The 22,380-nt window shown below is 43.8% G+C and overlaps 3 protein-coding genes across 3 annotated transcripts; 2 read left to right on the forward strand and 1 right to left on the reverse strand.

Moving 5' to 3' along the window:
• The first annotated feature begins 1,291 nt into the window (after nucleotides 1–1,291).
• LOC4343890 (protein STRICTOSIDINE SYNTHASE-LIKE 4) lies at nucleotides 1,292–3,730 on the forward strand. The gene is made up of 6 exons (XM_015789067.3): nucleotides 1,292–1,493; nucleotides 1,577–1,792; nucleotides 2,144–2,214; nucleotides 2,330–2,566; nucleotides 2,991–3,123; nucleotides 3,213–3,730. Exons 1-6 carry the CDS (start codon nucleotides 1,350–1,352, stop codon nucleotides 3,513–3,515), a joined length of 1,104 nt encoding a protein of 367 aa, XP_015644553.1. The 5' UTR covers nucleotides 1,292–1,349; the 3' UTR covers nucleotides 3,516–3,730.
• LOC4343891 (proteasome subunit alpha type-6) lies at nucleotides 3,553–7,436 on the reverse strand. Its single transcript, XM_015789068.3, has 9 exons — nucleotides 7,257–7,436; nucleotides 7,030–7,121; nucleotides 6,860–6,941; nucleotides 5,794–5,890; nucleotides 5,303–5,361; nucleotides 5,111–5,196; nucleotides 4,773–4,868; nucleotides 4,074–4,133; nucleotides 3,553–3,808 (listed from the first exon to the last, which is right to left on the reverse strand). The coding sequence occupies exons 1-9, from the start codon at nucleotides 7,372–7,374 to the stop codon at nucleotides 3,737–3,739; spliced, it is 762 nt and encodes a 253-aa protein (XP_015644554.1). The 5' UTR covers nucleotides 7,375–7,436; the 3' UTR covers nucleotides 3,553–3,736.
• A 4,537-nt stretch (nucleotides 7,437–11,973) lies between these two features.
• Nucleotides 11,974–19,273, forward strand: LOC4343892 (uncharacterized). Its single transcript, XM_015792563.3, has 13 exons — nucleotides 11,974–12,560; nucleotides 13,697–13,846; nucleotides 13,943–14,155; nucleotides 14,257–14,346; nucleotides 14,589–14,702; nucleotides 15,159–15,428; nucleotides 15,529–15,685; nucleotides 16,020–16,097; nucleotides 16,635–16,735; nucleotides 17,110–17,280; nucleotides 17,414–17,488; nucleotides 18,517–18,609; nucleotides 18,736–19,273. Exons 1-13 carry the CDS (start codon nucleotides 12,141–12,143, stop codon nucleotides 19,069–19,071), a joined length of 2,268 nt encoding a protein of 755 aa, XP_015648049.1. The 5' UTR covers nucleotides 11,974–12,140; the 3' UTR covers nucleotides 19,072–19,273.
• The last annotated feature ends 3,107 nt before the right edge of the window (nucleotides 19,274–22,380 follow it).

Genomic DNA, 22,380 nt, shown 5'->3' on the forward strand with positions numbered 1-22,380 from the left:
TATGCTGCTACAGTATATAGGTATACTGTAGCAGCACATATATACTGTAGCAGTATATAATGTAAAAGTTACAGTTTTGTGATAATTTCCCACGCTATTGTTGGAGCAAACTGAAACATGTCGCTAATGTTGCAGCAAACTGATAATTTTGTCACTAAAGTTGCAGTTTTCTAAAATTTACTCTTAAAAATATGTTTTAGGATATGGTATGACCACTATCTATCTGAATCCAATCCGTTTTTACCCCAGAGTTAGACATTATTACTTTAATACTTTTAAACTTTTTTTTTTGTTTAACTGATTTGTATTACCTCTCTGTTGTCAAATATATGTCGTCATGTATTATCAAAATCTTTAGATGATTAATGAATGCAAAAAATAATAGGATTTAACACAATAAAAGACTATTAGTAGTAGAATAGTCATGAAAACACTTTTATATATGAATTTTAATACTTTTTTAAACATATAATTAGAAAAAGTAGTGATCAGTTTTGTGCATTGAAAACTGTGTTGTCCAAAACGACAAGTAAAAAGGAACAAAGGTGGTACTAATTACTTCCTCTAGCCATTCTAAAATATAAGGATTGTTTCTAGTTGTTTAGCAGTAGTTTAATCACTTCAATTGTCAATTTTTGAATTTTGAATTGTTTAGATTACCTTTCCAAGTATCCGACTGGGCTTTGGAATTCATGATGATGGGAACCATATGAGTTATTAGTGTAGTACTCCTTCCGCCTCATAATATAAGGGATTTTAGAGGGATACGATATTTTTCTAGTACTACGAATCTGGACAGGCCTATTCAGACTCGAAGTGCTTGAAAAATATCACATCCCTCTAAAATCTCTTATATTATGGGATGGAGGGAGTAATGTTTATATTGTGTTATGAATTTGAATCAAAGAAACCTTATATTTTGAAACGAATGGAATATAAAGCTATGTCATTTAACTGGCTAGTCAACAAGTGGATTGGTAACTCTAGTCCACAAGCGTTTTGCCTTTTACAGAATCCATGAGTGACCTGAGGCTTCTAAATGGTCCAAATGGAACGAGGGGAGCATTACAGGTTTAAACCACGGTATCTATGGATTCCAATTTTTTACGTATTCAGAAAAGTAAATTTCGGTTATTTGTTTGGACCAGAACCTTTTATGTGGTGCAATAATGGGCAAGTCCAAAACAGACGTGGCTTGGGCTAACGATAACAGGTGTGTGCCCACTCGTCACGTGTATGCCATGCCTGACACCTCCAGCTTATCTACAGGGCGAGTCGAGTCGACGCCGATAGCGTGATCGATCGATCGAGCTCGTCGTCGGCTACACATTGGTGGGTCGATCGGCGGCATGGCGCAGCAGCTGGGCCTCCTCGCCGCCGTCTTCGTGTCGCTCGCCGTGCACGTCGCGCTCCACTGCCCCATCCAGCCGCTCGCCCCGCCGCCCGCACGCCCACCCGCCGCCGCTCGCTTCCCTCCCAACAACCTCCTCCAGGTACGGTACGTTGCGTTCTAGCTCGCCGCGCCATGCCGCGCTCATGTCGGCCGTTGGTGGATTCATGGTTTGCGATGTGGCAGAATCTGGAGAAGCTTGGGGAAGGGATGCTGAGCGCGCCGGAGGACGTGTACGTGGACGACGCCGGCGGCGAGGTGTTCACGGCGACGAGGGACGGGTGGGTGCGGAGGATGCAGGCGAACGGGTCGTGGGAGCGGTGGGGGCTCGTCGGCGGCACGGGGCTCCTCGGCGTCGCCCCGTCCGCCGACGGCGCCATGCTCGTCTGCGACGCCGACAAGGTAAATCAAAACAAGAAACATTTCTACGATGATACGCTTCACTGCTTCAGATGAAGATAACCGAATGAGAGACAGTGCAAAAGTTGTTTACTGTTGGTGTAAAATACTCCCTCGTTCCCTAAATAAGAAAGTATTTTTAAACATGTTTGACCATTCGTTTTATTCAAAAACTTTTATAAAATATATAAAACTATATGTATACATAAAAATATATTTAATAATAAATTAAATGATAGAAAAAGAATTAATAATTACTTAATTTTTTTAATAAGATAAACGGTTAAATATGTTTAAAAAATGTCAACGGCGTCAACATTTAGGGACGGAGGGAGTACTAATTAAAATCTGCAGGGATTGTTGAAAGTGGATGAGAATGGACGCGTGACGCTTCTTGCTTCGACTGTCGAAGGCTCCACGATCAGGTTATCTTCCTGCAAATTACTTGTTTCACTGCAAACTACTATGCAATTTGCACAGTGCAAATCTGTAACTGCGACTGCGAATTCTCTACTGTTCTTCTCCGTTCGTCGTCTTCAGGTTCGCGGACGCGGCGATCGAGGCCTCCGATGGCACGGTGTACTTCAGCGACGCCAGCACCAGGTTCAGCTTCGACAACTGGTTCCTCGACTTCTTCGAGTACCGCTTCACCGGCCGCCTGCTCAAGTACGACCCCCGCACCGGCGAGGCCTCCGTCGTGCTCGACGGCCTCGGCTTCGCCAACGGCGTCGCCCTGCCGCCCGACGAGGCCTTCGTCGTCGTCTGCGAGACGATGAGGTAGTAACAAGCTCAACTTCTCATCTGTGAAATGACACGTGCAGTGACCTGAGTAACATTTTAAGGTTACGAGTGCAAATCTTCTTAGGAACGAATTTCAGATTGGATTGTTTGTGGGGCTAAGTTCCTAATTTAAATGGCTGCATATATCTGATTGGATGTAGAATCTGGATAGAAAATACCCTTATCTAAAATAATAATAAAAAACGAGTAATTTTACGGTTCATAAGGATGTACCATGAGGTAAAAAAAATTAGTATAAAATTTGGTATCTTATAGTATCTAGATATAAAGAGATATCAAATTAAAATAGAAAAAAAATAGTATCTCATGTATCTCCTTAAGAACGGTAAAATTGCTCATAAAAAAAAGAGTCTGTTCACTCTATCGTCAAGTGACCATGAAGTGATATTGTCAAGTGCAGGTTCAGATGCTTGAGAGTGTGGCTGAAAGGGGAGAAGGCTGGGGAGGCAGAGATCTTCGTGGACAACCTGCCGGGGAATCCAGACAACATTCGGCTGGGTTCAGATGGTCACTTCTGGATTGCCCTTCTCCAGGTCTCTGCTCTCTAACCTTTCTGCTGCCATAAGCATCTACACAACATTTTCAGTGCTCAAACTTACAATTTTCTGTGCTCAAACTGCAGGTGAGGTCTCCATGGCTGGACCTGATCTCTCGCTGGAGCTTGACGAGGAGGGTCATCGCGTCGTTCCCGGCGCTCGTCGAGAGGACCAAGGCGACGCTCAAGGGAGCAGTGGTGGCTCAGGTGTCGTTGAACGGCGAGATCGTGAGGGTTCTTGGTGACTCTGAAGGGAATGTGATCAACATGGTCACTTCGGTGACAGAGTTCAACGGAGATCTCTTCCTCGGCAGCCTTGCGACCAACTTCATAGGAAAATTATCCCTGGCTAAGGTTACACGGGAGCAGGAGGATGCAGTTCCTTCGTAGACAGTTACAGTTTGAAGTGTTGATGTGTGATCATCAGTTGGTATCGTAAATCCGGGGGCAACTCATAATTGACACTTGACACAGCTTGAGCGCAGTCATACATATAGCTATAGCGTACAGTAATCAGTTAGCGGTAATGGTTTTGCATAACTTCCATGCTGTAAAAGATTTGAAAGACTGGTGATCGTCCTATATCGAGCACTTTGTTCTGCTCTCGTCCTTCACCTCCGCGTGCGCTTGAATTTCACTGGGTGCAGAGTTACAGTTGGATCCCCTTTCTTGATAAATCCAAGCTGACAAGAAAGTTTGACTTGCGTCGTTCAGTATAATGGCAGTGCAAATATTTCTTAACGTTTTATTTAGAGAAGTTTTACATTCTTTAAGAATTCCAAAATTTTTAGTACATTTTTTTTACCTTACACTGGGATGTACTAAATTTTACACTAGAAAATATGGTATCTTTCGGTATCTCCTCAAGAACCGTAAAATCACTCTTTTATTTAACAATAGTGAGTGCAAACAGAACATATCTACAATAGGGCTAAGAATGAGCACTACCTCAAATTCTCGGGCATAGAAATCCCCCTCCAGGACATGTTTCAACGCAGATTTTGCCAACTGGAAACAAAATCAGTAAAAATTAATCACAAAGGGGATCAAAATATTGGATCACCGTATTGCCAACTGGAAACAAAGTCAGTAAAAATTAATCACAAAGGGGATCAAAATATTGGATCACCGTATTGGATAGGGCTTGTGACTACAAAAGTGCTAATGTACAAATAAATACGCAACAGCATGAGGGAAAAAAGAACTTGCAGGCATGCATTATTGACAGTAGTCTGTCGAAGATGCTGCACAGATAGACATCCCAAAACGCACTCTGTTGTTAAAGAAACAGCTAAAACTTCATGTGGTAAGCATCCAAAGAGAACTAACAGAGTGGTGCCCTTAATAATGATGTTCTCAAATTCAGCTTCAGAGAAAAGGGAACTTTTGTTGTGTTAAATACTAGTTACTAGTATTTAAGCATGTATGAGATTTGGATATCTTGTACTGTCTGCAATGTGTGGCTTGGTGTTGAACCATCACATTTCATATGAACATGTTACTGTAACTAAAAAATTCAATAACATTTTTTCCATTACAGATCAATGCTTACCTAGTTTACTCACTAATCTGAATGCCATTTTATACATTTCTAGTCAGCATTGGATAAGTTCAATTTCATGGTTTGCTAAGAATAGTAACACACACCCCTTTTGTTGTGCCAGATGATAGAGAAGGTTTGCTCTTCATTCTTTCCTCAAGAAAGTTCATAACTTCCTTCTCTTTCGGACCAGCACTTGTGGCCTGCAATGACATAGGAGATTCATGTTTCTCAGATACAGAAAATGCTTGAGCTTATGGGGTGGTTTCTCCATCTAGATTGTTCAGTGGCTCTGTGACCTAATCAGTTTCTAGTTGCACATGATAACTGAAAAAAAATACAGCATGCTATTTGCATTTGTTGTAGTCATTCACAAAAAAACACGACTAACTTGTGTTATGATGAAAAGAGCTATTTAATGAACTGCAAAAAATTCCTAGAATACCTTGTGTGCAAAGAATTGTCCAGCTGGATCACATGTGAAGAGCTCGGGGGTTCCTTTCTCTTCATCAATTCCAAAGATCATAGAAACTGCAGAGGAAAATGTGTAGGATCAAAGTAATCATTGTAATCCTTTGATGGTAGACGATGATGGCAGGTTTCACCACTCACAAAACACAAATTGGATAGCACTAACCAACTCCATAAGGTCTTATCTGAGCATGCTGGGTGCGGATCTGTGCTCTGTCTGCAATCCTACAAACAAGCAATGATACACCACTAGTAAAATGCAGAACAGTTCAGTGAAATTAGTAAACAACGTTAGGCTATTGAAGATTGAACAGAGTAATGTATCCACGTAGCTTAACAAAATAAGGGTAGGTTTGATAGTAAAGCACGAGCATATGCTTATCAGAATTCAGAAAAGTTCCCAGCCCGTTGATCTCATATGAACTCTCACCATATTTTCTCATATATCCAATACTAAGTCTTAATGTGAATGGGCGAAATTGATCCTTTGACATTCTAATGGGAGTGGCAAATGATCAATCCCTACAAGCAGAGAGCGGCCTAGAGATAATTATATAACCATTATATAAAATAGCGTGATGATCAAATCATTTTAGATGTTTGTAAGACATAGGTATTGTACAATGAGCCATCTATTTCATTTAGACCAAAGCTTACCATTGAGCTAACATACAAGGAGACATTTTATATCCCCACTTGAAGCGAAACTCGGCAGCTGCGTTCCTTGCCTCCTGAGCTATTGCCCTTCCATCACCTGGAATAAAGATATAGCCCGTCAAAACTCAAAAGATCAGAACAAGCAGACAAGTAAAATGATACTGCGATGGTATGTCCTGCCATTGGCCTCTAGAGTGTTTCTTATGATGATGTGAGCCATTCTAGCTGTTCCATAAAATTCTAAACAGAACTATATTAAGATATTTAGAGCTCAGTGACAAATCACATGCTATGGAATTGAGAAGTCCCTAACTCCCTCTAAACTGAAGGAACTGTCCACCAACAGAATGATATAACAAGTTATCAGGCATTAGTAACAAAACAGTACATTATATCATACAAGAAAGTAGTCAAATAGAACGATTGATTACTTAGCAAGCAAAAGTTGCCTAGTTACATTACTGTCTCACATAGGTTAAATCAAACAAGACAATAGCTCAGTACAGTAGTTACAGTACTGGCTCACATTGTCACATTAGCCATTTACAACCTCAGAAACACAAAATAGATGAGAGTATGGTAGTAAAGGGGCGATCGACTGCCAAATAAGTCAGTATATTGTGCAACCAAGGCCAAGATTCCATTCTATCTAGTGCATACTACTAGGATGTAGGATCCAATCACACCACAGTGGTTCACTCATTCACTGAACATTTCATCTAATCAGCATGTATGACGTATCCTGGAAGTGCATACTACTCCTATACTAAAACTGATTCAATATAGGGAGTCAGCAAAATTAGCATCCAGTCGAACAAGCGCATCATCGGTATGTAAAACATCCTTATCACATCGCAATGCTCTCATGAACACCAAGAGTTGCAGAGATTAATTATTGGAACCGGTTTCGCTGAGACGTTCTACGGCAGGATAAAGTCGAGTGATCCTCCAATTCGCAATTCGTAACTCGTAAATGATATTGTGCCAGCGGGATCCAAACGCGCGCACCGCATGTTCCACGCAGCACTTAGAACTGAGAATCTGAGAGAGCAAAGTTGTGGCTCACCTGGCATCCCGGTGGCGAGCAGCCCAATCCGGTCGGTGATCGCGAACAGGTTCGTGATGGTCGTCGGGTCGTGCAACTTGTCCTGATCAGGGGAACGAAGCAAATCAAACGGCCGCAGAATGAATCACAAATGAGGGGACAAGGGGATTCCGCTCTCGCGACGTGCTCACCTCCTTCCGATGGGTGAGGACGTAGACGGAGTCGTCGCCGCGCACGCCGACGGAGGTGATCCCGGCCAGCTTCACGGCGTTGAACGCGTAGTCTGCGAGAGCACACAGCACGGCCGCACGGGGAGGCGGGCGGCGGAATTGAAGCAGCAGATCGTTAGCCAAAGCGCAGACACCAGCAGCGAATTTGGTCGGCGTGGAGGGGGCATGTCGCGGCGGCGGGCACTCACCGAGTTGGCAGAGGCGGCCCTCCGGGGAGAAGAGGGTGATGAAGCGCTCGTAGTCGGCGGGGCCGGCGGCGCGGCTGCCGCCTCCGGTGACCACCGCCGCGGCCTCGGCTTCCGGCATCTCGCTAGCAAATTCACCCTCTCTCTCTCTCTCCGCCGCGTGAGGCGTGGGAATGGTGGCGTGGTGGTGTGTCTTGGTCTCGGGGAGGAGGAAACGGCCCGCGGCTTCTTCCGCTGCAAGGAAGAGCAAAGGAGCCCATCTCGCCTCTCTTTCTTGCGGCCCAAAAGAGGCCCGCGTGGCGGCGTGAGCAACGCACCACAGAGGCAGGAGTGGGCCCAGAATCCGCAGGTATTCCGGCCCAAATCTACGCGATGACGACCTCGCGTGTCGTGAGCCCGTGACCGTTGCTGCTGGTGCTGGTGCTGGTCCGGTGGTCCCCACATCGCCTCATGCACGGTTGAGACTTGAGAGTTGAGACGAGGGGAGTCGCTTTTCCGGTGGCCGGTGCATGATCCAAACCGTCGAGAACGACCTGGACTAGTCTAAGAACCACGTGGATCGGATGCGTTGACAGGTGGATGGGATGGATTCGATCGCTATCGAGTTTTTCGTCACGACTTGGCTCATTGCTGATTGGGAGTTGTGAACACGTGGCAACCAAAAACGTAGGTGTTGTTGAGATTTTAGATAAAATAAACCTTTACCTTAACAATGCTATCAAAATTTTGACAGAAATGTTTATATGTAGACCAAAATTTGGCAAAACTAAACTAAATGTGTACATAACTAGATAACTTTATTAAAAAATTGTATAGTTTAAAATGACATCCATATGAACAGCCTCATAGTTGTCTCGTCACGCGTTTATCCCCCATCGTGTCACAACATAAACCGGAGAGCGTAAGAGCATGTCTAATAGGCCAACCAAGATCGGCGATAGCGTGATCACGTCAGTCTCACTGATATGCTGGAGGAGGGAATGGTAGAGCGAGAACACGAGTCGACGAAAGAATTATCACCGGCTGCAACACGCAGTACAATAAAGAAAAAGAAATAAGCCTGATGGAGATTGGTTCATGCTTAAAAATATATTATCTGTTACTACAAATGATATGATAGTAATAAAGACCATTGCTATATGAGCAGCCTATACTAACAGGCTATAGATGATGTGGTTGTCTTATAGTCAGCAAGTTGACGATATTATTAAATCTGCTTTAACAAGCGAGAACGTTCCCCAGCCTCGCGGCCGCCGGCTGCAAGGACGGCGGCGGAGGGGCTCTCTCTCCCGCGTTCACGGTCAAGACGGTCGGGACGTCGGCACGGTAGGAGCTCAGGGCATGGCGTCGACGCCGACTGGCGGCGTCCAGATCCGGTGCTGTGGTGCCCGGATCCGGTCCCCCAACGACGGACGGCGGCGTCCTGGTAGCTCGGCGGCGAGTTTTGGCGGTGGGTTTGGGCGGTGACGACCTGGCGGGAGACGCTGCTGGAGCTAGCTCCGGTAGCCGAGCACGGAGGCGTGGCCGGACGACGGGTGTGGTGGTGGAGGTGCCGCGAGAGCCGGTGGTGACGTCGGCGATGCGGGAGGAGGCAATGACGTCTCTAGCCAGATCTAGCTGGCGGCGGCGGCGGCTGCCGACGGCAGCAGTGACGGTGGCGACGGCTGTGGCGGCATCGACTGCGACGGTTGGCTGGCGAGGCAACGGCCGTGGTGGTTGAGGCGTCGTGGAGGCGGTCGTGCGGCCTCGTGGGTGGCGAGGCCTGCTGTGCAGGCGTCGTGGAGGCCGGCGGCGTGTGGTTGTCGTGGAGGCCAGCGTCGTGCGGCAGCGGGAGGGCGTCATGGAGGCCGGCGACGGTGTGGAGTCGCGACCGGCGACATCGGGTGCTGGTGGCTGCAGGCTGCGATGGCGGACGGCTTGTGGCATTGGCCGTGGCGACCGTGGACGTGGCTGCAGTGGAGGAGGTGAGGATGGCGACGGCGAGGTGGCTGGGCATTCGGCAGCAGCGGCTGCGGTGGCGGTGACCACGGTCACCGGAGGCATGGCGGCTTCGGACGGCTAGTCGAGGGTGTGGCAGACGGCTGCATCTGGCCAGCGTGGCATCGTTTGGAGGAGGAGTCGGAGGCCAGCTTGGCGCAGAGAGGCGCAGCTGATGGCAGCGGAGGCCGACTCAGCGCGAGAGGCGCGGGCGGCGGAGACCGAGGTCGGCTTGGCGTGAGAGGCGCAGCCGATGGAGGGAGGCCGGATTGGCGCGAGAGGCGTGTCCGGTGGAGGAGGCCGACTTGGCGCGAGAGGCTCGGCCGGTGGTGGAGGAGGCGACCTCGGTGTGAGGAGGAGCTGCCGGCGGGTGTGGCGCGGTCTTCGGCACACGAAAGCTGGCCGGCTGGGGACGCCGGTGCAGGGGTCTCACATGTCGGCAGAGCTTGAGTGGTGGTGGAGCATCGGTGCGTCAGCCGTGGATTCGCAGATGGTGAGCGGCGGGTGAAAACCTAGCCCGGCCTTAGCCGGACCGACAACGACGGTTCATTCCCCCTCCTGAGGGCGTTGTCATGCTGTCTCACCCCTCAAGAGTGGTTGCCGGGTGAAAGCCATGTCTTGGCTCCTCTGAGCCCCGACGGACGGCAGCAACGGTTTTTCTGTCACTTCTCTTCTTGAAGACGTTGTTTTGGCATCCCTAGGGGGCGATCTTGTATGTGTTCATTTGTTGGTCTAACGGCGGTCGGTCACGCTTAGCGGCGGCCGGTTCGGTGCTAGCCTTCTTCCGGATTGTGTGTTGGCGCTATCGGTGTGTGGGTGGTGGTATTCAGGGTTGTAATCTTGTACTCCCTCCGTTTCAAAATGTTTGACACCGTTAACTTTTTAGCACATGTTTAACCGTTCGTCTTATTAAAAAATTTTGTGAAATATGTAAAACTATATGTGTACATGAAAGTATATTTAACAATGAGGGCCTCATCGTTTGGCATATTCATATGCTTATGAGCCAAAATTTGAATTTTCAACGTTAAATTTGAAGCTAATTTTGGGGTTTTTTCATCGAAGTTTATTTTTCAGCCTTTGCTTTTAGATCGCTAAGAACACATATATAAAAGTTTTATTCACAAATTGATTTTCGTTTGCAAAATATGTCATTTGACATATTCAGAAAATATGCCAAACGATGAGGCTTTAAATCAAATGATATGAATAAATAATTGTTTTTTTTAATAAGACGAATGGTCAAACACGTACTAAAAGGTCAACGGTGCCAAATATTTTGAAACGGAGGGAGTAATTTTTTCCTGCTCAATAGAACTTCGCACCATTAAAAAAAACAAGCGAGAACGTGTTTCAAAACCGTTCACCGGGCGCCAGGCGGTCACAGCTGGTGATGGCGCGACGTACGTACTCCTGTATAACGGACTTGCGGAGTTCACACCACACGCACGGCTCCTGGAGCGGTCCCCCCAGAAAACGACACAAAACTAGCCGTTACGCCGCGTTGCCGACGGCGAGACGGAGATCCCGACCGTCGAAGCCGAAACGAGCCGTCACGATCGGATCTCCCGCGCGTCGTCGTCCCTTTGGAGGCCACGTGGCGCGTGCTTGACGCGCGTGGCCGGCCCGGGGGAGCGGGGCCCACAAAGTGGGGCCCAGGGCCTTTTTCCGCAGCTGTGTTTTGACCGCGTGTATACGTTGCTCCTTTTCTTTGGAAGCGCCGCGATGTCGTCCGAGACTCCGCTCACCGCCCGCGGAGTATTTTTCACATTGTAGTTTTTTTCAAATTTTTTTTTATAAATAGATCTTTAAAATATTATTTTCATTTTCACGGTATCAACGTCGTCAACGTTATGGTTAACGTCGTTTCCCTCGTCGGCGAGTTGTCTTCGATGAGATTATTACGGCCGGCTGTCGTGATTGAGCCACGTCTAACCTCAACTTCTCCAAAGATGATCCTCCCTCCATTTTAAATTGATCTAAATATTTCATAGGTACACTAAAACCAACGAAAACTAATAACTCTCTCATAATATATAACAAACTCGATACATACACCATCCCCACTATTTTCTAGCCAATAGCAAATCAAGATATTACATGTGAGCTATAAATACTTGTGTGTATGGATGCGTGTATCCATGTCCATTTACTCCTATACACAAATAACGAATAGACCTAATGAATGAATATAAATACGTAGATCATTTAGAAATAAAAAAAACTATAAAAAAACTATATGCAGATCATTTAGTAAAAAGCAAAGGTCTCTTTATTACTCTCTTTAGCAGGTTGTGGTTAAACAATAAAGCTAATGGTTAGTCTGACGCTAAGGCGGTGCTAAAGCAAAGTTCAGTTTGTGTGAACGTATCAGAAGGCAATACATGATGTAACATGTTTCTTTCTTTCCGAGTAATGTAACATGGCTGATACTATAACTGGATTAGGCAAGTTTTTTAATTGCCCCGGAAGCGCTAATTCACTCCGAACTCATGTTAATGTCCCGTGTTTTTTCCCCCTTTTCTAATAAATTTACAGTTTTCAATTTTTCAACGGACAAAGCGACAGCATAAACAATGGAAAGGAAACACCCATAACCAAACGAAGATACCAAACCAACTCCACCATAATCTTCCGTGTAATCAGTTAAAAACATTAATCAAATCTTCCGTGACAACGATCCATCGAATCAAACCTCCCCCCCATCCCGTTAATCTCACCGCCTCCCATCCCATCTCATCTCATCATTTTCATCTCCACAAATAAACTCGTCTCGCTCCCTTGCCCACGCCGCCGCGCCGATCGCCTCCCCCCCAGATCAATCGACCACACCAATCTCCTCCTCTCGTCGGCGCAGCCGGAACCCTACCTGAGGCAGACGCCGCCGCCGCCGCATCCCGCGTCTGGGTCATGGAGGGGTTCGCTAGGGCGGTGGAGGACGGGCTGAAGCTGTCGAAGAGGCTGGTGCTGCCGGGGGGGCTGCCGCCGCCGAGGCCACTGGCGGGGATGGACCGCGGCGTTGGGGTTGGGGGTGGGGGTGGGGGTGATGCCTCCGTGGCGGCGCTGCTGCTGCCGTCGGCGCCGATGGCGTACGCGGTGGTGACCGACCCGGGGGCGGTCGACACCCCCGACGTGCCCAGCTACCAGCCATACGTGTACGGCCGCCTCGACCCCCCCGCGCTGATCCCGCTCCAGATGAAGGAGGTCGACCTGTCCGTCGACTGCGCGCTCGGCGAGGCCGCTGTCACCGTCCGCGCGCGGTGGTGGCTGCACTGCATCACCCGCAGCCGCGACTGCGACGTCCGCATCGTCGTGCCCATGGGCGACCAGGTAAATCTCGATCGGATCACATTTTGGCGATTTTTTTTGTTTTACCCCCTAGTGTAGCTGTGTTGTTCCCTTCTCCTGCCTCGTAGATTTGGTTTGGTGAGGTTCGAAATGATTGGTGCTGTGCTATGTATGATTCCGGCTGTTTGGCTAGTGTTATTACATAGTTGGGAACCATGAATTTGTTGGATTTGTTTTTGCGGCATGTATATGTGCCTCTCGATTTGCAGTTTTGATTCTCCATTGAGCCGTTAGTTCTATTGTTTTCTTCACATGGATGCTTTGTTGGTTTTGTACCTTATTGTTGACTGTGCTGTTGGAATGGTTGGTGGCAACATTATTCAGGTGTTTGCTTAACCCAGTGTTTGTCCAAGTGGAATATGTTCTCTTTTTTTTTTTTGTTCATATGGTTCGTTTGATTGAGTTGTCTTGAGGTGGTTGACCGCAAATCATGGCGTGCTCTGCACTAAATTCTGTACTTTCTTTATAACTAGTTTATGAATTCCAGCTGACTAAATGGATGCCTTTGGTTATATTACAAGAGCAATTTTCAGTAAAAAGTGGCATAAGCAAGTGAAAGTAATTCCTTGCTTTGTCCTATGGAAATCAAACACAAGAAGGAATGTGCTGGTTTAGCAGAGTGGTAACCTGGCTTGTGTATCAAAAATGAGGCAGCTAGGAAGAAGAAATATGTTGATGTGTACTGAAATATGTTGCTTCGTGTCATTTGGAAACATATTGTATAGCTTGTTCTTTACTTCAGCATCTAGAAGTACACATGATGCTCCATTGCTCCTTTTATGTCTGGTTGTAGAATATAATGGCTTGCAGAATGGAGATAATTCGGTGGTGAAGTTATTTGTCTTGGATGACTATAGCATATTATTCATTGGTGTTGGGTGGTTGTTATCTTGCCTAGCGAAGTTGATTAACAACAACTTGGAAATTTGTAATAAATAACTCACATACACTAATATTTGATATTTTGAAACATCTGATTCTACTTTCCATCCGTAGGAAACATCACCATTAAATGAACATTAGGCATCTACTAGTATATTATGTTTAATTATGTTATATGAGTTGCATTAATTTCCATGTTTGTCTTGTTCTCAACCTATGAACGGTTTGGCTAATAGGGTTCAATTCTAGGAGCCGAGGTTACCGTTGGAAGAAGATCATATAATACTCAAGTAATTGAAGTAGAAGATCACACTACAGAGAATGCTCCAAAAGCTGATAGTGGCGGACTCTTGAAACCCCAATTATTTTATTTGACAATATCACAGGTACATGCTAAATGCAGAACTGTCTTTTGTTCTCTTCTTTGAACTTTTGGAATTGGAGTCTTACTTTGAAGATTCATTGCCATCTTGCCGATAAAGATTGAGGGTGGGGCGGATATTTCTGCCACAATCAGATGGTCTCAGAAGCTACACTATGACAATGGACGATTCTCAGTGGACATACCGTTCCGTTTTCCATATTATGTTAACCCATTGCCAAAAGTATTCATGAAAAGGGAGAAAATTCAGTTGACTGTGAATAGTGGTTTCAGTAAAGAGGTTTTACTGCAGGGAACAAGCCACCCATTGAAGGTAATCATTTTTTTTTGCTAGAACTCTTTTGATTTCCGGGCAATTGGCATCAGTGCTTTTACAACATTTAATCTTCAAAAGAGTTTCCCTTACTATTTCAGGAAAAAGGTAGGCAGGGTGAGAAGTTGTCTTTCCGGCATGAAGCAACTGTTGAGAATTGGTCAAGCAAAGATTTCAATTTTTCATACAGTGTGAGTTTCCCTTTTGTGATCTCTTTATTAGCTGTAATCGGTAGTCACTTCTTTAAGTAGTTATGAGCTCACTAGTTCCTGTGATAATCTGACTTTCCAAGACTTCTCAAATTTTTCTTTTTTTGTGAGCATATGTTAGTTGCAGATGTAACTGAAATCTGGCTCGAGAACTGTTTACTGTTTCAAAACTGCAATAGCTAAATATATGTTCAGATTTGTCTGATTTATGTTCATTCCTATAGGTTTATTCTGGTGACTTATCTGGTGGTGTGCTTGTTCAACCATCGACATTGCGTGATTATGATGATAGAGATAGGTTCTGCATATTTCTTTTACCTGGAGGTGGCAACAGAAAGGTTAGTTGCTCTTACTTTTGCGGGGTTTCGTCCCATAGTTTTTATTTTTATTTATTTAAGCATATCTTCCTTGAGTGAGATATCTGCAGTTGACAAAACTTTTATATTTAGAAGAGGGCCTCTAGCAGAAACCTTTCTGATGAAGCTAATGTAGAACTACTTTTTTATAGAACCAATCAACAAACCCACCATTCTAAACTGCCATTTGGTGATCTTTTTCTAGTGAAATTCCACTAGCTATGTGCAAACTACAATCTGGACTTCTTTTAGCAAATACTATCAGGATATTTTGCGATTGTAAATCATTAAAGTTATAGTAAATAAGGATGTTACTGAGGTGGCCTTGTTCATAGCACTTTTGGTTTATTGACACAGAAGTACATTCCCTTTTTCCTTCTTCTGTGTTTCACAAAATCTCTCTCCTTGTTCCTATATCTCACCTGAGCAATTCAATAGGTCTTCAGAAAAGCAGTTGTGTTTGTCATTGATACAAGTGGAAGCATGCAAGGACATCCGCTTGAGAATGTGAAGAATGCGATGTCTACTGCTCTGTCAGAACTCACAGAAGGAGATTACTTCAACATTATAACATTTAATGATGAGCTGCACTCATTCTCATCGTGTTTGGAGAAAGTAAATGAGAAATCAATAGCAAGTGCACTTGACTGGATAAACTTAAACTTTGTTGCTGGTGGTGGTACAGATATTATGCATCCTTTGAATGAGGTATTATTGAATATTAAATCTCGATTGTGAATAGATGCATATGTAGTATTATTTTTTATTCTATTACTGTTAATACTCTCACTTTTTTTTTTCATGAAAGGCAATGGCATCATTGTCAAGTGCTCATGATGTGCTTCCACAAATCTTTCTTATGACTGATGGATCAGTTGATGATGAACATAATATATGCCAAACTGTGAAAACGGAGCTCATCAGCAGAGGATCTAAATCTCCTCGGATTTCTACTTTTGGACTAGGTAATGTTAAGGAGAGCGTCAAATATACAATTATCTCATTATTCAAAACTCTTGACTTATCTCCTGGATCACATGAAAATTCTCCTCCCTACTTTTTGCACCAACGCTCATGTATTTCTCTATCTCCAAATATCCTTTCTTGTGTAAGAGAAAAATGCTTACACCATAAGTCAACAGACCAGTCAGTGTGGTGATATATGCTGCCAGCTTGTGATGAGACGAACCATATTTTAATTACTCTGCTGTTTTAGTTTTGTACTACTTCGTTACTGATTGCTTACAGTTTACCTGATATATTCTTTTTGCTCTTTTCATTTTATCACTGGAATAACAGGTTTGTATTGCAACCACTATTTCTTGCGCATGCTGGCATCAATAGGCAGGGGGCATTATGATGCTGCATTTGAGACAGGTACCAAGCCCCTAAACCCTTTTGTTCTCATCATAGCAAACAGTATGCTCTTACCTTTATGTTGGTCTTTAAACTTGAAGGTTAGAACAATGATCTACACAGTCTACCCTTTCTCCATGGATTTCTTAGCTTTTCCTGAGACACACGATATATACTGTTATCTCAACCAAATTATAATAGAAAAACCAAACTGCAATCAGTTCATATTGTTAGAGGTGGCAATAATGTTTTCTATGAAGGGATCCTCTTGCTCTGCAATCTAAGAGCTAGTTGTACTCTTGGTTTGCAATTTTCCACGTAACACTGTTTCTTTATGATCCCTGCATGCTGTTTAAGTTGACACTCCATCTTGCAACCTCTGCTCAAGTTTCATGGGCATTCTACCAATACATTATTGTTATTGATCTGGATTTATTCCTGAAGTTCATATCTAAGCAATACTGTTCTATTATATGCATTAATTGGACAAATATGACTTTTATGAAGTCCATGTAACATCTTCATAAACCTTTTTTTTTTGGTGAATTGTTTTTGCAGGATCAATTGAGAGTCAGGTACTTAGGTGGTTCAGGAAAGCATCGAGTACAATAGTTGCAAACATCTCCATTGATGCTACAGCACATCTTGATGAATTTGAAGTGAGTTAATTCATCACTAACTACTCAATATTGTAAATTTGGTTATGTAGAGATGGATATGTAAGACGAGTAATGCCATCAAGGTGGTTCTGGCTGCATTGCGATCATGTTTCATAATGAAATTGACTCTTTTTCAGTATTTGATTTGTGATTTCCCAACTCATTTTCTCTGGTAGTGTATGTGTGCTGTGTTCATTGCTGCCATACCATCTTATACTGCTCTTCCTAGCAAAGAGCCTGTCCTGTATATAGAAATAATTATTTGCTGTATGGAAGGGTGGTTTGTGGGTATGCTTTTTGCAGGTGTAACTAGTAGTAGCTAGAAAAAAACAGTAGTTTTATTGTCTTCTGACTGTTCCTTTCCTCCAATTCAGATCGATTCTGAATACATTCCAGACATTTCAGCAAAAAGTCCTTTATGTATATCTGGGAAATACCAAGGCAAGTTCCCAGATATGGTTACAGCTAAAGGTTACTTGGCTGACATGAGAGAGATCTCGATTGAACTTAAGGTGCAGCATATAAAGGATATACCCCTTGACAAAGTAAGATGCTCACTATTGTGTACATTTGGTTTCTCTTCTTTCCATTGAGAAACTTGCACAATATCATACTTGGGGCCATAGATTTCTCGAGTATACTAATAATATATGCATTTTTTTTATTTATGATTTCTAGGTTTTGGCGGCACAGCAGATTGGCCTTCTCACAGCGAAGGCATGGCTTTCTTCTGACAAGCAACTGGAGAGAAAGGTGAGTTTATGTTTCAGGCTTTTGGCTAAGGGTTGCATTATACATGTTCTTCGCTTTATACCTCCACTGAATTTTGGAGTCATGAGATATAGTGAAGATAATCGGTAATGTTTGAAAGTTCTCACATTGCTTGTCTGAAGCATTTAAGCATTTAATGGGCAATACATTGAAAAATGCTTGAGTTCGCTTGGGCTTTATGGGAACCAATCTCCTACGCACGTAAAACGGAGCGATCCATTAGCACGTGATTAATTAAGTATTAGCTTTTTTTTTCAAAAATGGGTCAATATGATTTTTTTAAGCAACTTTCGTATAGAAACTTTTTGCAAAACACACACCGTTTAGCGGTTTGAAAAACGTGCGCACGAAACACGATGGAGAGGAGATGGGAACTTGGTGTGCCGAACACAGAGTTCCCAGCTCACCCCTCTCTTTTTCTGCGCGCATGTTTTTCAAACTACTAAACGATGTGTTTTTTTGCAAAAAGTTTCTGTACAAAAGTTGCTTTAAAAAAGCATATTGATCCATTTTTGAAAAAAAAAAAGTAAATACTTAATCACGCGCTAATGGACCGATCCGTTTTCCGTGCGGGGAGTTTAGTTCCCAACTCCCCATATCCGAACACAGCCTTAGGGTGTGTTTAGTTCACGCCAAAATTATAAGTTTGGTTGAAATTGGAATGATGTGATGGAAAAGTTAGAAGTTTGTGTGTGTAGGAATGTTTTGATGTGATGGAAAAGTTGGAAGTTTGTGTGTGTAGGAATGTTTTCATGTGATGGAAAAGTTGGAAGTTTGAAGAAAAAGTTTGGAACTAAACTCAGCCCTAGTGTGGTTGTTGGTGCTGAATATTATTTTGATGTTCGCTTTCCATTTCATTTATTCCCTGAACTAGTTTGAAATCTTTATAGGTCACATTCTCTTGTGAATTGCAGTTGCCCCTGAAATATGTTACTTTCTTTAGTAGTTTGAGTTCCATTCAGTTAGCAGTATATGGGTTTCAGTAACTCCATTTCGTTTGATTTTTGAAGGTGGTGAAACTAAGCATTCAAAATAGCATTCCTTCAGAGTACACGAGCATGGTCCTACTTCAAACATTGGAGAAGGTAGATGCAGCACAAAAGGTAAGTCCCACTGTTTTTATAATAATACCAATGGTCCCTGCTTATAAACTGGTTTACGAGAAATGGATCTTGTGACAACCACGCTAGCTCAGAACTCCCAACTAACTTGCCTGTTTACTCGAACAGGTCAAGCAGAAACTGAAAGGTCACAAGGGCCCCGACGAACCTCGACGGATCCCGCTCCAATGCCTCAAGCTCGGGTTCGGCGACCGGGCCGCCACCAGGGAGAACCTCGTCACGGGTTTCGGCGACGTGAAGCCGCTGGAGACGTTCGAGATCCTCAACAAGGCCGCCGGCTGCTGCAGCCGCCTCGCCGACTGCCTCTGCTGCATGTGCTGCATCAAGGCCTGCAACAAGATGAACGACCAGTGCGCCATCGTGATGACGCAGGTCTGCGCGGCGTTCGCCTGCCTCGGCTGCTACGAGTGCTGCGCCGAGCTGTGTTCAGGGTCCGACTCGTAGCCGTCTGGTTTTGTGTTTGTAATTTGGGGAGAGAGGAGAGTATTCGAGTGTACATAGATAGAGTTTGCGAAGAAGAAAAAAAAGCCCGTGCATCTCCATACTGTACAGCTTGATCAAGGATGGTCACTTGGTCAGGTGATCAGGTCGGTCGTTGGTTGTACAATTTACCCATGAAAAAGCCATCAGGTTTCAGGTTTGGACCTCTCCAAAGTCCAAACGTTCTGGTGCTGGTTTAGAGACATTTGTGGGTTATTTGGTTTTGAGGAATCAAGCCATTTATGGGATGATGGGGGCGATAAGATAGATCAAGCTGTTCTGTTCCTGTTACTCGGACAAAACAAATCGATAGAATCGAGTGGTCAATTGACTCGAACGCCCATTGGCCATTGGGAGTGTATTTCATCCTGGTCAGCTACTCCTTTCATTTGGGTAGTGCCATGCATGAACCTACATCGCAATTCGCAAGACGTGGAAAAAAAGATATTGACAAATAACGTATTTCCCCACAAAGGAACTAGTGAGTTCGCTAGTACGGCCAATCAGAGTCCATCCAAATTGGCCAACATGTGGTTATATATCGATTTTTTCCTGTCTCAGTCTTAATGAGGGAAAACAATGTATATTAATTTATGACTTAATGATCTTAAAACTTGCAGTTGCGACTTACATTTTTTTATTTACTCACCCACTATGAACTAAACAATGGCTACTCTCGGCCAGTACAGCCTCTGCCTTGTTGCTACGTCCCATTTTAAATCCAGTTGTGAGTTTTCGTGTCTAATGTTTGACCGTCCATCTTATTTAAAAAAATTATATATATTTCTTTTTGAAAAAATTAGTCATACATAAAATACTATTTATATCTTATCATCTAATAACAATAAAATTACTAATTATAAAAAAAATTAAATAAGATGAACGGCCAAATATTATACATATACTGTACAAAACTGCGATCTTTCTAGGATGGTGGTAGTACATTCTAAACCATTGTTTTTTTTTTGCCCGATAACACGAAAGATACATGTGCATGCACACCCTCATGACTAGTGGCGGAGCCAAAATTTTTCTAAACTTAGGGCTCAATTAGTTGAATATATATAATTTTGCCTTTATCTTCTAGTTTTTAAAGTTTTAAAATGGAATTTCAATGAATATTTAGGACTAGGAATAGGGTTGCAAGCCCAAGCTGCCCTACTCCTGTCTCCGCCCCTGCTCATGACTACTCTTATCAGCACGATCAACATACAGAGGTGAAACAATATTTATGATTGTACATTTTTTTTAAACCCCGATCGTACATTTTATATTTAGGGAAATTTATAGAAGATCACTCCAAATGTCACACTGAGTTTAAGATTTCCGCTATAAGATGATCTTTTGTGAATACTCACCTCCTAGTTCACCTTAGTTTGATATTCCTCCCCAGTTGCTCACACTATTTTTTTTCTCTTTTCTCATGTGTTATACGACTTAGCTCATCTCTTGATGTATATGACCCTGAACACATTATCTTTCTTAGCAGCACAGTGTCACACTGAGCTCATTTTCATCGTTTTTGAATCCTCGAAGAAACTAGCCACCCGAAACCCCATGAGGCAAGCGCAGTAGCTCATCTTTCGACAACCCTGATGTTCAAGTGCGGAGACTCGTGATCACACTGCCCAACAAGGTGTTGGCGTGTCATGTGTAAGAATGTCACAATCGTGTCATTAGGCTTGATCAACATGAGTGGTGACCACAACTCCTCCCGTATTAGTATTCATGTGAACACATGTGGGGGGGGGTTTGTCACGAGAATGGACGAGCAATGGCAATCAGGGGAATCTCAAATCAAGGTGAACTAAGAGAGGGGGGTGTATTTACCACAAATCGTCTTATAGGGGGAAACTCAAACTTATAGTGACATTTGAGATGGTTTTTACAATTTTTCCATTATATGTGTCATAATTTAAACCCTGATAAATAGAGTCATAAATGCATTCAACTTCTTCCTTTATAATCCACCCTGTTGCTACTGCGGCTGCTACCGTACTATGATGGTGTCACGCATGACCCAAGCTAGAACTACAATAATTCTTTATTTCATATTTTATACCCCCTCATATTTTAATGTATGACGCCGTTGACTTTTTAACCAACGTTTAACCACTCGTCTTATTCAAAAATTTTATACAAATATAAAAATACTTATGTCATGCTTAAAGAACATTTGATGATAAATCAAGTCACAATAAAATAAATTATAATTACATAAATTTTTTGAATAAGACGAAAGGTCAAACGTTTATCAAAAAGTTAACAGCGTCATACATTAAAATACGGAGGGAGTACATCTTGAAATATTGACAATATCTCACAAGGCGTAAAAAAAACAAAAACAAAACAAAAATGAACAACACATTTCCGCACAAGGGAAATGATCAGCTTTTGCAGTTCGGCCAATGAGAGCCCACCCATATGGGCCAACATGGATCCCGGGGAGGACAAGTGTCACGACCAGGCTCCTCCGTGTCGGGCTGACACCTGTTTGTTAATGACCACTCATCGATCTAATTACCCCCCTCTCTTTGATTAACCAAAACTTTCTCCGCCATTAATTACTCCCCACGAGGCACAGAGGCCTCGTTAATCTCCGCCTAAATATCGGGGAGATCGTTCCAGGGGGTGGTTAGTGGCGCTTAATCAAGTTGATTAGGCCCGCGCCCCGGGGGATTAAACTAGGGCACAGATGGATGGGTCCGTGCGAAGCCACGTATACTTTGCACGGATCGATCTGGCCACCGTTGGATCGGCGTGAGGCGGCGGCTGAGGATGCGCCACGTCGGCCGCTTCGGTTGCTGGGCTCTTTGGGCTTTGGCTATTGGCTACCCGCACCGGAACACCTGGGTCGTACGGACGGGGTTGGGGATATTCTACCGGTTTAAAGGACTGGCTCTGGAGCTTTGCAGATAATCCTCATGTGCCCTAGTTTTCAGGATCTTTCTGATGATCGGATGGCTTAGGAAATTCTGAATAAATTTGGTTTTAAATAGGAATTTAAGATTCGGGATCAAATTTGGTTGTATTTTAAAAGATTTAAAAAATTGGGGTTGTTCGGTAGCTAAGTGTACCTTGATTACAACTGCACAGTCTAGCCGTTAGACACTTGCTGCTGTTGGCGGGTTACCGTCCTGTTGGCTGGTTATAACCGTTGTTGTCGTTTCTAATTGATAGCTAGCAGTAATGAATTATTTTAATATAGAAATAATGGATTAATGATGGCTTTTTACGACGGATCGGGTATAGGCTTGTTGAAAGCTTGGGGTA

Source organism: Oryza sativa, chromosome 7 (assembly GCF_034140825.1).
Source record: "Oryza sativa Japonica Group chromosome 7, ASM3414082v1".
Taxonomy (NCBI): Eukaryota; Viridiplantae; Streptophyta; class Magnoliopsida; order Poales; family Poaceae; genus Oryza; species Oryza sativa.

Excerpts from the sequence above, each read along its gene's own strand:
- LOC4343890 (XM_015789067.3), top strand. The coding sequence starts at position 1,350 with ATGGCGCAGCAGCTGGGCCTCCTCGCCGCCGTCTTCGTGTCGCTCGCC. Across the intron at positions 1,494-1,576 it reads CTCCCAACAACCTCCTCCAG|AATCTGGAGAAGCTTGGGGA; the intron begins GTACGGTACGTT and ends GCGATGTGGCAG. Across the intron at positions 2,567-2,990 it reads GTCGTCTGCGAGACGATGAG|GTTCAGATGCTTGAGAGTGT; the intron begins GTAGTAACAAGC and ends TGTCAAGTGCAG.
- LOC4343891 (XM_015789068.3), bottom strand. The coding sequence starts at position 7,374 with ATGCCGGAAGCCGAGGCCGCGGCGGTGGTCACCGGAGGCGGCAGCCGC. Across the intron at positions 4,869-5,110 it reads GACAATTCTTTGCACACAAG|GCCACAAGTGCTGGTCCGAA; the intron begins GTATTCTAGGAA and ends ATGTCATTGCAG. Across the intron at positions 4,134-4,772 it reads CATCTGGCACAACAAAAGGG|TTGGCAAAATCTGCGTTGAA; the intron begins GTGTGTGTTACT and ends TTTTGTTTCCAG.
- LOC4343892 (XM_015792563.3), top strand. The coding sequence starts at position 12,141 with ATGGAGGGGTTCGCTAGGGCGGTGGAGGACGGGCTGAAGCTGTCGAAG. Across the intron at positions 12,561-13,696 it reads TCGTGCCCATGGGCGACCAG|GGTTCAATTCTAGGAGCCGA; the intron begins GTAAATCTCGAT and ends TTTGGCTAATAG. Across the intron at positions 15,429-15,528 it reads TTATGCATCCTTTGAATGAG|GCAATGGCATCATTGTCAAG; the intron begins GTATTATTGAAT and ends TTTTCATGAAAG.